This window comes from Prunus avium, chromosome 3 (assembly GCF_965620075.1).
Source record: "Prunus avium chromosome 3, drPruAviu1.hap1.1, whole genome shotgun sequence".
Lineage (NCBI taxonomy): Eukaryota > Viridiplantae > Streptophyta > Magnoliopsida > Rosales > Rosaceae > Prunus > Prunus avium.
The window spans coordinates 11,434,912-11,451,666 of record NC_142286.1 but is presented as its reverse complement, the minus strand read 5'-3'; the positions used below and the strand labels follow the sequence as shown (position 1 = coordinate 11,451,666).

The following is a 16,755-nucleotide window of genomic DNA, read 5'->3' as shown; positions in this document are numbered from 1 at the left end:
GTACCAAAAAAAATAATCATTAAGTTTTAAGTTAGTAACTTTAGCTAGCCCATCCGTTGAAAAATTCCTGATTCCGCCCTTTGGAGCTTTGTAATAAGGGTCAATTAAATTAATTAGACGATTGAATACTTTCTTACTCTACATACGTGTCTCTGTACATAGGCTGCATATGGCAATGTGAAATGGCATTGCAAATGTCAATGGGTTCTTAGCTCTCTGGTAGAGCTGTTGGCATGCACATGCTAGCTAGTAGTCTGATGTTCGATCCCCCATGATACCACGTGTGTATAAGAATATACCCTCCTTCCCCTCCCTAAGCTCATAAGCTCATACCTAGGGAATCGTGAGAACGATATGTATTATTGGGGGACCCTTGTTGGCTTATCCTCTTTGCTTGCTAATTGCTGATATGGGTGTCATCCATTTCCTTATAGTTTCATAAGTCACCCTTGTTTTTTGTTCTTTTGGTCACAAGTGACGCCCTTCTGATTAAAAACAAAACCAGCACCTCATCAGAATGAAAGAAGGTCACATTTTGCTTAGTTTTGAGACCCAATTTGATCACCTCGTTTGCAAATCTTCTTCTTCTTCTTCTTCTTCTTTGGTTTTTTTTCTTCGTGTTTTACATGGATTTGGGAAGGTGTACAGAAGTCAAACCTTGCTTTATTTGGTTGGATATGCTTTGTCTTTTTGTATTGGAATTTGGAGCCGATGGTGTCCCCTCCACTCCACCTTATCGTAAACGCGTCAAAGCAACAAAGTTTGAAAATGGAACGCCTTCACAGAAAACTTTCAAAATCACCTCTCATCTCTCATTCCATGCATGCACAATCTTACTCTATATATAGAGTGCTTCTTCAATCCTTCTCCTTACCACAAAGCCCAGCTTCATCTCTTCAGCTTTCATATTGATGAAGCTTACAATGGCCTCTCTGTCCTACTTCTTCATTGTTGTTACACTCTTCATCATCCCTTTTTTTGGTTGTTGTGCCAATGCACAACTCTCTCCCAACTTCTATGCAAGAACTTGCCCAAGTCTTCCGACTATCGTTCGCAATGCTATGAGTCAGGCTGTTGCTACGGAGGCTCGGATGGGTGCCTCGATCCTTCGCTTATTCTTCCACGACTGCTTTGTAAATGTGAGAACAATACAGTAGAGTAGTGTTTTCTTATGTCAAACAATCTGATGTGTTATCTTAGACAAAGATTGTTAATTATATGTCAAATCATGTTTGAATATATTGTCTTAATTCATAGTCTAACAAAAATAACACTAGGCCTAGTCCCGAGGGCGGCCGCCTAGGGCCTCGGATCTAGAGCGTCCCAAAGTTTTTTATATCAATATAATATTATATATATACTTGTTCATGCCCATAATAAATGGTTTTTTTGTTGTTTTTCAATAGGGTTGCGACGGTTCCATACTACTGGATGACACGGCCACCTTCACCGGTGAAAAGAATGCATTCCCAAACCAGAACTCAGTCAGGGGTTTTGAAGTCATTGACACCATCAAAACCCGAGTGGAAACTGCTTGTAATGCTACTGTATCTTGTGCAGATATTTTAGCACTCGCATCCCGGGATGGAGTTGTCTTGGTTAGTAGCTAGCTACTATATTAATATTTGACGTAATATAGGCTACTGATATGCATCTTGTGAAGCATCAAGCTTTTCCATGCATATTAATTTACCATTAAATTTGGCCATATTTTGGGGTAGATTGGTTTTCAAGCTATGGTACAATCATTTTCCTATTAATTTTGGTCCTAACAATTTAATTTCCTATTATTTTTAAGAAAATATCTCACTTGGGAGTAGTCCTAATTTCTTTTGTCGACATTAATTTGGAGTTTGAATTATGTTGTGCATTTATAATATAAGTGGATATTTATTGATATTATATTCCAAAAGAGGGAAAAATAAACCATACCATTCACCAATATTATAACACGTGTATAAGATGTACCACGTAACCATTGTAGTATTCTATGATTTCTCTGACTTTCGTGGTCTCTTGTCTGATTTTTCTGCATGCCAACTCAACAACCTGCATGGGGACAAAACCTTACCTGCAACGTACATATTTTAAAATATCAGATTAGTCAATGATTGAATTAACCCATTTTAAAATTGCATGGACATAAGCCCTCTACGACCCAATCCACATACCAAGATATCATACATATTCTATCCATTTATAGGAAAAGGCCCCTTTTGCCTTTTCTTTTGTTTTGATCACGTGATATTCACATGCTCAATACTTTGTTTCTTTGTGCAGCTTGGAGGAACCTCGTGGACGGTAGCCCTAGGCCGAAGAGATGCAAGAACAGCAAGCCAAAGCGATGCCAACAACCAACTCCCCTCTCCGTTCGACAACCTCTCAACCCTAATCTCGGGTTTCTCAGCAAAAGGCTTAACCGCCCGCGACCTGACCGCGCTCTCCGGTGGCCACACAATAGGCCAGTCCCAGTGTTCTCTCTTCAAAAACCGCATATACAACGAGACCAACATTGACCCCAGCTTCGCCACCACTCGTAAGGCTACATGTCCAGCTTCCGGCGGCGATACGAATCTTGCTCCCTTCGATATAACCCCGACTCGTTTCGATAATAATTACTACAAGGCCCTCGTGGCTCGTCGTGGCCTTCTTCATTCGGATCAGGAGCTCTTCAACAGCGGGAGTCAGGATGCCTTGGTTACAACGTATAGTAACAACCCCGCCGCGTTTTCGAGAGATTTTGCTGCAGCCATGGTGAAGATGGGCGCTATTAGTCCTCTAACTGGGACAAATGGAGAGATCAGGAAGAATTGCAGACTAGTGAACTAATTTTATAAGGAATTTAGTTTTGTGCAATTGATGAATGAATATTGGGTGACATAAGTTTCCTTTATAGACTGCTAATTCAAATTAAAGTTCACCAAATCTTTGTGTAAAAATTTTCATGCCCATTGGAGAAGTATTGGCTATGAAATTGAAGCACGGTCAATGGTGTATTGTTCTAATTATTAGTAAAGTGTTGATCTTTTTCAAATATCTCAATAAGGTGTCATATATTATATATGAAGAAGACACGGAAGCTGCTTTTTGAATTATCCTTATGCATAATGACACTTCAAATTTCCCTCTCCGAAATATATATGGGATTGCTAACTAATCTTGCGCCTTCTTGTCTTGCATCCTTCGGGGCTCACAAATCTTACACTTTGAGAAGGTTATGACTTATCTTCGCTCAATCCATAACACAATGTAACAGAAAAATTGGATGAAATTTGAAAAATCTAACGGCAATAACCAATTTGACTAACTTTATATTGTTTAAGTCCTTAATTTACCAAAATAAAATTTAAGGGATGAGTTGACACTTCGGTGATAGTTTAGGGAGTACATTGACCATTTACCCTGTTTTTAATAATGCAATCCTAGTGAGTGTTTTTTTTATTTATGAAAAAAAAAAAAAAGTTTAGGGGGAGGGTCCTAGTGAGTGTTTAAGAGCTTGAGAGTGTGGAAGTGCACATGTTGGACATTCGACGCGAATATTTAATGTCCACATAAAATATCCGAAGTACATAATTAGCATAAAGAAGTGAAACTATTTTATTTTTCAACGGGTCACAAACGAGGTTCACGGATTGACATGAAAAATAACTCGTTCTTAAAAGGTCACCAATAGATCTACAAGTTATCAACATGAATCACGATATGTCAAAGTTGAATTCGCCTACTAATTTTTTTGTATATGTTCATGTCGCGTTGCCGATTGTGCAGAAGTTTATGAGGTCTCTAATCTCGCTCTGTCTTTTTAATCAGAGACAAAAGTATAATCAATTGGCGCATTCATTTGGCCAAGTATGCTGTTCCATGTACGAACTTCACTATTTGGGTTGAAAAGGGACTGGATTGGCTTTCCCTTTTTTTTTTGGACTGGCTTTCCCTTTTCATTCACGATGAATGATTTTGTGCTGGGTACTCCTAGTTTTGATTGAAATGAAACTTGTTATTTTCATTAAATAAATAAATAAGAAAAAAAAGGAAACATTGGTTTATTAGTATGTAAAAACATCGGGGTGTTCCATCCCATGTGATTCTTGTCTCTCTGTTTTGGCAACAACTGTCCACAACACTCGCCCTGCACCCTAAGGCACTCGATTCTCGCCGGCAGCCTGATGGGAGCGTGATCACGCTCAACTAGGCGTGCGTGGGTCTTTTACTCTCCTTTGTTTTTTATTTTATATAACCAAAAACAAAATGTATTTTTTACACACACTATCAAAGTATCACAGTCCTGATCTCTTGGACCACAGGAGTCCAAGAAATTGTGGTCACCTACCGTTGGATATTAATCCAATGGTTCAAAAAAGTTTCTTAAAAGGAGTGCAAGAGTGAGTGAACCGTTGAATTTACATCCAACGGTGAGTGACCACAAATCTCTTGGACCCCTGTGGTCCAAGAGATCGGGACTGCAAAGCATCAATGTGCTACGAGAATTCGAATCTAAAACCACTAGCATGTAAATTAAGGCATTTTTTCATTATGCTAGACTCAATTTGCCTCCTTGGTCCCTTTTATAAGGAAATAAAATTAGAGTTTATTTTATTTTATTTTATTTTATTTTATTTGGGTTAAATACTTTTTTGTTCTTTGATTTTACATGAAAATTCAATTTGGGATTTAGCCAAATTGGTCACCGTGTTTTCCTAAATTTACAATTTATAGACATTCTTTTATCTTCAGTTAAATGCAGTTTTTTTAGGAAGTCCCTTCACTCTTCTTCCTCTAACTCAACGAGTTAGGGTATGTTGTGCTATTAAGGTTTAACAAATTGGGAGAAATCTTTGGTTGAAATCGAAATTGTAAGGTACGAGGAAAATAAAAAAGCCAAACCAAATTAAAATGAAACTAACAACTTACCAATATATTTTGGTGCTCTATCACCTTAATTGCATCTCCTTGCCATATGAAGTCACAATACGATTCTCACTCAATCGATTGAGGCTTCAATATAGCATCCAATCTGTGACCTTATAAGTTATACCTCATAATTCCGATTTCAATCCAAGATTTTCCCCAATTCGTTAAACCCTAATAGCATAATATGCCCTAACTTGTTCAGTTAGAGGAAGAAGATTGAACGTGCTTTGTGAAAACATAAAAATAAAAACTTCACTTAACAGAAGATAACAAAATGTCTATAAATTGTAAACTTTGGGAAACACAGTGACTAATTTGACTAAATTTTTTTTTCTCACTAACCAAATTAAATTTTCGTGCAAAGCTCACCGACCAAAAAAGTATTGACCCTTTATATTTTACAAGCAATAAAATACTTACAATATACTTTTACAAATGGTTAAGGCACTCAAAATAATTTAGAACCAGCCAATATATTCACAACAAGATTATGAAATATTCTCCAATAAGTATTTTCAACGGCTGAAATTAGAAATATGTAACAAATGATTAAAATAAAATACTTATTAGAGTAACTACCGAGATATCGAACTCATCACAAATATGATTCTCGTAATCTAATACTCCTTCGACTAAGTGGAGAAAAATACAATTAGACCAAGAGCTAGATGGTGTGAGAGAGTTAGAGAGCGAAAAAGAGGGAAGGTGGGGGTGTGAGAGAGTCGCAATCTCACTATCACATGGGGTCTTTGGCTTTGGGGCCAAAGCATCAACAAGCAGAGGCACAGCCACAGCGACAGCCAGACCACAATGAGCCACTGAACCACGTGACTCGCCGAGCCCCCGAAATGGACTCCGACAAGGTACTCTCTCTCTCTCTCTCTCTAGCTCTCGCTCTCGCATTTCACAGCCACTCTTTGAGCTTTGCTGTTTGCTCTCTTAGAGATTCTCCTTCTCTCTTCTGTCTTCGTCTTCATGTTCGTAGAGGTAGGTTTCGGTGCATAGATCGACCTTGATCCAGCTAAAAGCTTCAATTTCCTCACTAATTAGAAGCGATCTGCAACTTTCTCTGTGTTCTGAGGTTAGAGTCGCCTCGCCGGAACTTCTCTCCCGGCTCGTCTTCGATTTTATAACTTTTTTTTGTACTTTTTTTTCTTTCGCATTAATTTTTATTTCCCTCTATTATTTTTGTCTGAGATCATGTTGCTTTAGGAAAATTAGGAGGAGAAAATTATAGAAAATGCGGCGTTGGCTAATTTTATTTGTGTTCATTAGCTGTTTTGTTACCTAAAATGGAAATACAAAAGACTTAATTGAGCTGAATTTAGTGATTGCTCTAACTTTCCCATTTTGCCAATCTGGGCAATTGCGTTTTGTTGCTTTTGCATACTAGCCCTTTTGTCCAATTTTCGCTTTAACTTTCAACTATCCCATGTGATCTATTTTTGAAAAATTCTCTACTGTTTTAAGTTTGACGCTACATTATTTTGGTTAATCTTATTGGACACTACTGAACTTTCTTTCTTCTTTTATGTTTTATTTATTTTTATCTTTGCTTCTTGACTAGGTTTTTTCTGATCTCATGCTTGTATTGGTACTCATTTGGTGGTAGGCTGTTGTCAATCCGATATCTTTTGGGTTTTCCAGTTTCTTAATAATGTTGTAATTTTTGCCAACTTTTTGTTCTTTTTCTTTCCTCTAGGTGGATTGTTCTTCAAAGTATTCTAGTTTGCTTCAGGAAGTTGATGTTCCTTGATTCTTTATTAACAGTAGTTTCTTTAACATGCAAGTTTTATAGCATGTGATGCTTTCTTGTAAACTAGGGTTACCTGATTTTGCTTTAGTTTAAATGTCTGTTGAGATCTTTGTGCTTTCCCCTTTCCCAAATCTCATTCTGAATATCCATCTGTTTGTGTCTGTTATGCTGTATTGTTAAGTCTCTTTCAAATTTGTATGTATTAACTTTCGTTATCATCAATGCATTCAACATTTGATTGCTTTAGACTGTTGTTAAGTGTACACTAATTTTTCACTTTGTGTAGGACACAGGTTTCCAAGCACAAAAATTTCAAAATTCTCACTAATATAGAGGGGGTTGCATGTTTTTATATTTTGTCCACACAAAGAATGTAGTGCAGCATAAGACACAATCATACAAACAATAGGATTTATGTATTAGATACATGCACTTAGTTTCTAGACGGCAGTTGTAGACCAATAGAGCCGAACTCAGATGAAGAATGAAGATTGATAAATGTTAGAATTGGTATAATAACATAGAGGCATTGTCCATGTGCTCATCTGCACTCTTTTATGGCTATTCTGGGTGGCATCTCTCATAAGTGGCCAACTGGTTTCTATTGCATTTAGGCAGAGGTGTTTCCTCAACAAGCACCCACATACCAGTTCATTACTTTTTCAAAGAAAGGCTGCAGTTTGTGCTTATGTTTATATGTTGTGTTGCTATAAATTGCAGGAAATGTCAGCTCCTGTTATTGAGGGAAATGATGCAGTCACCGGTCACATCATTTCAACAACCATTGGTGGCAAAAATGGTGAACCCAAACGGGTTAGCACTGGTTCTTTCTTTCTTCTTTTACCCCATTTGATGGCTACAATTTGACCAAACTCTTTCTTCTTCCCCTTTAATTCCATCTATTGCACAAAAAGTTGTACACTTTTCTCCTTCATAATCAAGGATTACTTGATTTGAGAGATGATAAATTCTTTATGAACACTGCTCCTTTTGGTCATAAGAGGTGCTAACAGCTGAGGCCCTTTACCTATGATTCTGATATATCGATCTTCTGAAGAATTATTTGGTTTTCCATTCTTTTTGTCTTCTGAGGTGTTCCTTTGATGTTGGTTGCAGACGATCAGTTACATGGCAGAGCGTGTTGTAGGTACTGGATCATTTGGAATCGTTTTTCAGGTATGGATTTTACTTAATGGAACAAAGTATTCTCAATTTCTTTTCCTTGTTTGAGTCTTTGGCACTCTTTTTCCTTTCAGGCTAAATGCATTGAAACTGGAGAAACGGTGGCCATAAAGAAGGTCTTGCAGGACAGGAGGTATAAAAATCGTGAGTTGCAGTTGATGCGCTTGATGGATCACCCAAATGTTGTTTCCCTGAAGCATTGTTTCTTCTCTACAACAAGTAAAGATGAGCTTTTCTTGAATCTTGTTATGGAATATGTACCCGAGACTATGTACAGGGTTCTGAAGCACTACAGTAGTATGAACCAAAGGATGCCACTAATCTATGTGAAACTTTATACATATCAAGTATGAATCCTTTTTCGTTTTGTGTTAGTTAACTTATTGTTGGTAATCATTTATATTGGCTTATGCCCTTATAATAAATGGAAAAGAAAAAAAAACCCTTTTCAGATTTTTAGGGGCCTGGCTTATATTCATGCTGTTCCTGGTGTTTGCCATAGAGATGTGAAGCCTCAAAATCTTTTGGTATGTGTTTTTTGTTTATTGTGTTTGTTCTCTCTAAAATGAATTGGATTATTTATCCCCCATTTTCCAATATACTTGGCAGGTTGATCCCCTCACCCATCAGGTTAAGCTTTGTGACTTCGGAAGTGCAAAAGTTCTGGTATGTTTTTCCTCACATAATTTAACACTTTACTTTTATTCAATTATCACACCATTTTTTTTTTTTTTGGAATTTTGATGGCCGAATGACGATTTCTTTGATGGTTGTTAATCTATACTTCTTAATAAACCAATAATTAATCAACTGCCTATTGGATGAAAAATAATGCATGATTTCAAAGCAAGATGTTATTGCCAGTCTGGCTATACTTAAATGACCTTGTCTGCTAAATGCTAATGCAGTTTCTATGTTGCTAAGAAAATCAGTTTCCTTTTATATTTCAGTTTAATATTTTTGTTTTTCTTTCTATCAGGTCAAGGGGGAAGCAAATATATCGTACATATGTTCTCGTTACTATCGGGCTCCTGAACTCATCTTTGGTGCAACAGAATATACAACATCCATTGACATCTGGTCAGCTGGTTGTGTCCTTGCTGAGCTCCTTCTAGGCCAGGTTATCGACTCTTTGTAAATAATATTCTTGTTCTTGGCCTATGTTTTTTGGTTAGACTATATTTGGTTTTTGACTTATCAAAAGAATTTCCCGCTCTTCTACAGCCATTGTTTCCAGGAGAGAATGCAGTGGACCAACTTGTAGAGATTATCAAGGTCTAGCCTCGCTTTCTCTGTTGAATTAAGTGGAGCATGCAAGTGCGTGTGCTTACACTGTCAATGTCTTATTGCAGGTTCTTGGCACTCCAACTAGAGAAGAAATTCGATGCATGAATCCGAACTACACAGATTTTAGGTTCCCTCAGATTAAAGCTCATCCTTGGCATAAGGTATGCATTTAGATTATAACCCTTAAAGTAAGTTGATCCTAAGGGCTGCGTATAGAGGAAGGTGTTATAACATAATTCGCACATGGGCATAATGTACAGATACGTTCATGTCTTATGTTCTGGACACCTTTTGTCCAAAAATTTCCTGGGATTTTCCTTTTATTTCCTGAGCGTACTCTTCGCATGGAGTACTTGTCCATACTTAGCTGTGCTGACCAATAACACTATTAATTATGTTTACACTAGGATTATAGCCTGTTATATGCGGGATTATTATAGTTTATGCATCTGCTCCAATGTTCCTTTATTCAGGTTTTCCACAAGCGAATGCCGCCTGAAGCAATTGACCTTGCCTCACGACTTCTTCAATATTCGCCGAGTCTACGTTGCACTGCGGTGAGTAGGACTCCCTTCGCATGGAGTACTTCTATTGTTTCAAGATAAAGCCCAAGACATCATGCTTTGGGATGTAGTTTTGAATAAACATTAGAGCAGAGCTGCCTCTGTTTAGAATCTATCATTTTGGTGCTGAGCTGCAAGTTTTGCACTTAGCTGTAGGGATGGAAATATTTATTTGTCAATTTTGGGTAGTTTCACTCCGTGACATGCATAATATCTAAGTTCTCACTGATTGCCCAATTACAGCTAGAAGCATGCACACATCCTTTCTTTGATGAACTTCGGGAGCCCAATGCTCGCCTTCCAAATGGTCGCCCACTGCCACCACTTTTCAACTTCAAACAAGAAGTGAGTTTCAGATTTATTTATTTTTACCTGTTATCAATCTTGACACCTTGAGGTAGACCAATAGTCAATGCCACTGATTCAGATGTGCTGGGCCTTTCGGCACTTTAACTTGCCACTTGTGAACATGATGTTGATTCATTCTGCTCGTCTTTGAAGAGTGGCTAATAGCCACCTGGTGTGAGAGAAATTACGTGATATCTTGTCTGGTTGAATAAGTCCTGAGTTATTTGGATTTCTTCAAATTTTCAGTACCATGAAGGTCAAATATACCATTTTCCTAGGTTGAGTCCTGTTTCATAACCTGGAAGAATTAGGTACCAGTTCGACAAGCATAGGATAACATATATACATTTCTTGTCATTTTCTTTGCCATCGACAAGTTGAAGTGAAATTTTTTAGCTGTTTTTCTTAGCGAACACATTTTCTACTCTCGGAAGTTTTAATTGACTCATCCCTCTCACCACTGCTTCGAAAATTGACTTGCAGTTGAGTGGAGCATCACCTGAACTGATCAACAGGCTCATACCAGAGCATATGCGGCAGCAGACTGGTCTTGGATTCCCACACCCAGTTGGTACTTGAATGTAAAGTCATGAAACAAGGAATTATCTCTTCTACTAGTGGATGGATGTGAAGCAAAAGAGGGCCTCTTTGTGGTCTATATAACACGGAGCATTCTGGCCTAACCTGCTGTTCTCGCCCTCCCCTCCGATGATGTATACATATAGTGGCTCTCCAGCTTAACCTGGAAATTGTTGATCCTGTCTTCTATGTCATTTTAGCCCAAACATACTGTCTTCCTGCATCTGTACATCGTTTTGATTGTAATGATTCCAGAAAGCCAAGTATATAAGTTTATTCAAATCTAGCTAGGGTAGGGGCTGTAAAAGTCCAGCAGTGCCCCGAGGGGCATAATAGTAGTGCGGCTTGTCGTTTACCTTTTAATTATGGTGTTGTTTCTGCTGTCTGTTGCTGTCTTGTCTCGAATTATATTTTGCTATTGTTGATTTCTGTATTTTTTTTAATTTCTTCGATACTGCCTTCTTCTGGATAATTTCAAATCTCTGCTGTTTAATGGGGCAGAGGTTTGAGCTTCATAATTTAATAGAACATTCTTGCTCAGTGTTTGAAGTTGGTATCTATGGGGTTGGTAACAGAAAATTACTGCTTGGTGTAAATTTTAGTAGTGATGCCATCATCGAAGCCCTTAAAATTTTGGATCACATTAATGTAGCAATGTCTTAGTTGTACGCATATGAGCCTACTTTGAATCTTATTGATTTGATTATATAATAAACCAGGGTCATTAAGTGAAGGTCAGGTTTGGGAGATGGTTTAACCACATTGACCATGGTGACCTCATTGAGACTTGCATTGCTGACAATGACTTACCACCACTCAGATTGAGATTGTATGTATCATAAGATATTGTATTTATATGATATCTAGACTGAACATAGGTATTGTATTATAATGATCTGAACCGTTTATTTTTTAGTATTCTCTTAGATATCATCTCTACAAAAAAATCACTTGAATTCAGAAATCATATAACTATTCAATTAAATAACTGTCATTTTAGTGTTTTCTTGAAATACCCGGTTTATTTATTTTGTTAATCAAAACTAAAATGTCTTAATGGTTTTGAAGTTGTCCACCCGAACACTTCGACTACTTTTCAAAGTGCATTTGGATGAAAGGAGATGGACAACAACCCCTTGAATTGTTTTTAAGCTCTTATTTTTTTCTCTAAACTACTCCCTCTTTACTTTTGTTTTTGATACAAGTGATATTGGGATGGGGAAATCGAATCTAAAATCTGGAGTGTATAGGTAAATACTCTTAATCACTTTCGTAACATCACACTATTTGTCCCCATCAAGCATGCCTCCAAAATCTTAAGGACAATCTTACGACAAAAAAGAAAAAAGACATAAAAAATGTTTTTGGGGGCAAATAAAGGCAAATATATAGGAATTCCTTCCCACGTCCGAGAATCCTTTATGTTTGTGTGCCCAAATAAAAAATAAAGGAGAATCCCATTTCAATTTTGCCCGCTTTCCCATCTTTTGCCCTCTGCCTCGCTTTCAATCGCTTCATCTTCTTTACAGTGGCTCACCGTTACGCAGCCCAACTGCAGCTATGCTGCCCTCAAAGCCCCGTCTCATACTCTATAGCTCGAACGACCCATGCCCACATGATAGCTTCTGGGTTCAAACCACGTGGCCATATCCTTAACCGCTTGATTGATGTCTACTGTAAATCTTCAAATTTTAGTTATGCCCACCAACTGTTCGATCAAATTCCAAAACCAGACATTGTTGCTAGAACCACCTTGATTACGGCGTACTCTGCCATTGGGAATCTAACGCTGGCTCGGAAGATATTCAATGAAACTCCATTGAGCATGCGAGACACTGTTTGTTACAATGCGATGATCACAGGCTATTCTCGTAACAATGATGGCCATGCCTCTATTAGACTATTTTGTGAGATGAGGCAAGGTGGTTTTAGGCCTGACGATTTCACATATACGACTGTATTGAGTGGTGCGGCGCAGATAGTGGATGTTGAAAAGCAGTGCCAGCAACTACATTGTGCAGTAGTGAAGTCAGGAACAGGGTTTGCCACTTCGGTGTGGAATGCGCTGTTATCTGTTTATGTTAGATGTGCTTCTTCACCATTAGTATCATCATCTTCATCATTGATGGGTGAAGCTAGGAATTTGTTTAATGAGATGCCTGAGAGAGATGAACTATCATGGACAACGATGATTACTGGGTACATAAGGAATGAAGATCTTCATGCAGCTCGGGAATTGCTAGATGGGATGGATGAAAGGATGGAAGTTGTATGGAATGCGATGATTTCGGGTTATGCTCACCACAATTCTTTTCAAGAAGCATTGCTATTGTTTAGGAAAATGCGGTTACTGGGGATTCATCAGGATGAATTTACATACACTAGTGTTATTAGTACTTGCGCTAATAATGGACTATTTCAGCTTGGGAAGCAGGTGCATGCTTACATACTTAGAACTGAAGCGAAGCCTACTGTGGATTTTTCATTATCTGTGAACAATACATTGCTTACACTATATTACAAATGTGGTAAACTTGATGAAGCACGGTATATTTTTAATAATATGCCTGTTAAAGATCTTGTTTCTTGGAATGCAATCCTTTCGGGGTATGCAAATGCAGGGCGAATCCAGGAAGCAAAATCCTTTTTTAAGGAAATGCCAGAGAGGAGCATTTTGACATGGACTGTGATGATATCTGGTTTAGCTCAAAATGGATTTGGAGAAGAAGCAATGAAGCTATTCAACCAAATGCGATTAGAAGGTTTTGAACCGTGTGATTATGCATTTTCTGGAGCAATTACATCTTGTGCTGCGCTCGGAGCATTGGAGCATGGACGCCAGCTCCATGCTCAACTAATTAGATTGGGGTTTGATTCAAGCCTTTCAGCTGCAAATGCACTTATCACAATGTATGCAAGATGCGGAGTTTTCGAGGATGCGAACTCTGTGTTTCTTACCATGCCTTATATTGATTCAGTGTCTTGGAATGCTATGATTGCAGCTCTGGCACAACATGGACATGGTGTTCAAGCAATAGATCTTTTTGAAAAAATGTTGAAGGCAGATATACTACCAGATAGAATAACTTTCCTCATCATTCTATCAGCTTGTAGTCATGCTGGTTTAGTCAAGGAAGGGCGCCATTATTTTAATTCAATGTGTGTCTCTTATGGTATTAGCCCTGATGAAGGCCATTATGCTCGCATGATTGATCTGTTGTGTCGATGTGGGGAGTTCACAGAAGCCAAGGGCTTGATTGAATCGATGCCTTTTGAGCCAGGTGCACCGATTTGGGAGGCTCTTCTTGCTGGTTGTCGGACTCATGGGAATATGGATTTAGGAATTCAAGCAGCAGAACGACTCTTTGAGTTGGTGCCACAACATGATGGAACTTACATTCTTTTGTCAAACCTGTATGCCGCTATAGGCCGTTGGGATGATGTGGCTAAGGTGCGGCAACTAATGAGAGATCGAGGGGTTAAGAAAGAGCCTGGTTGTAGTTGGATTGACGTTGAAAACATGGTCCACGTCTTCTTAGTTGGTGATACTGTGCACCCTGAGGTCCAAGCCGTGTACAAATATCTTGAGCAACTAGGACTTGAAATGAGGAAGTTAGGATATCTCCCTGACACAAAGTTTGTGTTGCATGATATGGAGTCTGAGCATAAGGAGTATTCCTTGTCTACTCACAGTGAGAAGCTTGCAGTTGCATTTGGGCTCATGAGGCTTCCTCTCGGAGCCACAATCAGAGTTTTTAAGAATCTTAGGATTTGTGGGGATTGCCATACTGCAATTAAGTTTATGTCAAGAGTGGTTGGAAGAGACATAATTGTGAGGGATGCAAAGAGGTTTCATCATTTTAGGAATGGTGAATGCTCTTGTGGCAATTACTGGTAATCTGGCGCAAGCTTTATGGGAGGAGGTTTTATAAATACTTGGCAGGTTGATCCCCTCAACCACCAGGTGAAGCTTTGTGATTTCGGAAGTGAAAAAGTTCTGGTGTGTTTGTCTTCATGACATTTTACACTTGCATTCAATCATGTCATAACACTACGTTTTAGAACTTAGAGGCAGAATGACCAGTTGCTTTTATGATGGATAATCTTTTCTTGTTGATAAACCAATAGTCAATCACCTGTCGATTTGATGAAAATTAATGCATGGCTTCAACACAAGATATTAGTACTTGTCTGAGTTAATGTCTGTCTATACGTCAACCACCTTTCTTTTTAAAGGCTTCATGCTAATAGAGTTGCTATGTTCCTAAGAAAATCAGTTTCCTTGTATGATTTCATTTCAATGATTTTCTTGCTAATCAGGGTCGAGAGAGAAGCAAACATTTCAAACATATGTTCTCGTCGCTATCAGGCTCCTGAACTAATCTTTGGTGCAAAGAATATTCAACACCCATTAATATCTGGGCAGCTGGTTGTGTACTTGCTGAGCTTCTTCTGGGCCAGGTTATCGACTGCTTTGGCTTATTGTTGACCTAAGTTAACTTGGGTTAAAGAATATTTACTCTTTGACTGATCAAAACAGTTCAAAGTCTTCTACAGCCATTGTTTCCAGGAGAGGATGCAGTGGACCAACTTGTAGAGATTATCAAGGTCAAGCCTCACTATCGCTGCTGAACTAAGTGGATCATGTAAACGTGTGTGCATACAGTTTAGGTGTCTTCTTGCAGGTTCTTGGCACTGCAACTAGACAAGAAATTTGATGCATGGATTCCAAATCATACAGATTTTAGGTTCCTTCATATTAAAGCTCGTCCTTGGCATAAGGTATGCATTTTGATTATAACCCTTCGAATAAGTTGGTTCTCAGGGCTGCTTATAGTTATAGAGGGCAGACTTTATATTCGCACATGGGCACATGTACATGCGCATACTTACATATTTGTCTATGTTCTGTGCGCAAGGAAACCTTTTGTGTACAAATTTGGGTGGTTTTTTCCTTTTCCTTTTATGTCCTGAACACGTACTCCTGTTCTTGTCCATGTCTATACCTGTAACAATAAAATTATTAACTATTAAAACACTTACTGGTATCTGTGGGATTATTTTCTTTTTGTCAGTATTCCTATAGTTATCTGCAGTAATGCTCCTTAATTCAGGTTTGCCACCTGAAGCAGACAATGCTCCCACTCTGCACCGCAGTGAGTTGGACTTTTCTTCCCCTGGAGCTCTTCTATTGTTTCGAGATAAAGCCCAAGCAATTATGCCTTGTCATAAAGATTTTAGATGAGTTGGCTCTATTTGGCAAGTTTCATTTTGGTGCTGAGCTGCTTGAGTTTGATACTTCCACTTCATGACATGCATAATATCCAAATTCTCACTGATCGCCCCATTACAGCTAGAAGCATGCACACATTCTTTCATTGATTAACTTCGTGAGCCCAGTGCTCTCCTTCCAAATGGGCGCCTCTTGTCACCGGTTTTCTACTTCAAACAAGAAGTGAGTTTCAGATTTAAACTTTTTTTTTTTATCTGTTAATCATTCACATGACAAAACATAAAAGTACATCAAGTGTTAAGTATCTGTATTTGTTGCTTGTTCATGTCCCTAGATGCATTTTTCCTTGATTCTTTTATGGACCATAGAGGTGCCCTTGATCAATCTTAGCGCCTTAAAGCAGACCAACACATAACTCGACTGATTCAGATATGCTGAGCTTTTTGCCACTTAAGTGCTTGCGGGTAATAACGTGATAGAGGACGTGCCCTTTTACGTACATGTATTGTTAAATAAATCTCGAGTTATATGAAATTTCTTCGAATTTACCTAGGTTTAGTATGGCTGCATAACATGGAAAGAGTACAGTAGGGGCATATAAGATGAAAATTTTCAGTTGTTTTTTCTTGGCAATCACATATTCTACTCCTAAAAGTTTCAATTTACTTATTCCCCCAACTCTGCCTCCAAAATTGATTTGCAGTTAAACGGAGCTTCACCGGAACTGATCAACAGGCTCATACAAGAGCATATGCGGCAGCAGACTGGTCTTGGATTCCCACACCCAGTTGGTACTTGAATGTAAAGTCATGAAACAAGGAATTTCCTGTACTAGTGGATGGATGTGAAGCACACGATGGCCTCTTTGTGGCCTTATATAACACTCACTCAGCATT

At 38.4% G+C, this 16,755-nt stretch overlaps 3 protein-coding genes across 5 annotated transcripts; all 3 read left to right on the top strand.

Moving 5' to 3' along the window:
- The first annotated feature begins 790 nt into the window (after positions 1–790).
- Positions 791–3,064, top strand: LOC110764328 (peroxidase P7-like). Its single transcript, XM_021967275.2, has 3 exons — positions 791–1,139; positions 1,407–1,598; positions 2,281–3,064. Exons 1-3 carry the CDS (start codon positions 912–914, stop codon positions 2,827–2,829), a joined length of 969 nt encoding a protein of 322 aa, XP_021822967.1. The 5' UTR covers positions 791–911; the 3' UTR covers positions 2,830–3,064.
- A 2,492-nt stretch (positions 3,065–5,556) lies between these two features.
- On the top strand, positions 5,557–11,166 carry LOC110764304 (shaggy-related protein kinase zeta). 2 transcript variants are annotated; one of them, XM_021967234.2, is made up of 12 exons: positions 5,557–5,774; positions 7,388–7,480; positions 7,784–7,843; positions 7,924–8,196; positions 8,302–8,376; positions 8,459–8,515; positions 8,829–8,969; positions 9,074–9,124; positions 9,202–9,297; positions 9,610–9,693; positions 9,943–10,044; positions 10,531–11,166. In XM_021967234.2, exons 1-12 carry the CDS (start codon positions 5,652–5,654, stop codon positions 10,624–10,626), a joined length of 1,251 nt encoding a protein of 416 aa, XP_021822926.1. In that variant the 5' UTR covers positions 5,557–5,651; the 3' UTR covers positions 10,627–11,166. The 2 variants fall into 2 exon arrangements, with proteins under 2 accessions (XP_021822926.1, XP_088107015.1); XM_088250889.1 differs by lacking the exon at positions 5,557–5,774 and adding an exon at positions 5,891–5,992.
- A 662-nt stretch (positions 11,167–11,828) lies between these two features.
- On the top strand, positions 11,829–16,328 carry LOC110764242 (Pentatricopeptide repeat (PPR) superfamily protein). Of its 2 annotated transcripts, none has more exons than XM_088250888.1 (4): positions 11,829–14,590; positions 14,947–15,408; positions 15,741–16,081; positions 16,194–16,328. In XM_088250888.1, exon 1 carries the CDS (start codon positions 12,242–12,244, stop codon positions 14,522–14,524), a length of 2,283 nt encoding a protein of 760 aa, XP_088107014.1. In that variant the 5' UTR covers positions 11,829–12,241; the 3' UTR covers positions 14,525–14,590; positions 14,947–15,408; positions 15,741–16,081; positions 16,194–16,328. The 2 variants fall into 2 exon arrangements, with proteins under 2 accessions (XP_088107014.1, XP_088107013.1); XM_088250887.1 differs by having other exon boundaries at positions 11,829–14,626.
- Positions 16,329–16,755: the final 427 nt, after the last annotated feature.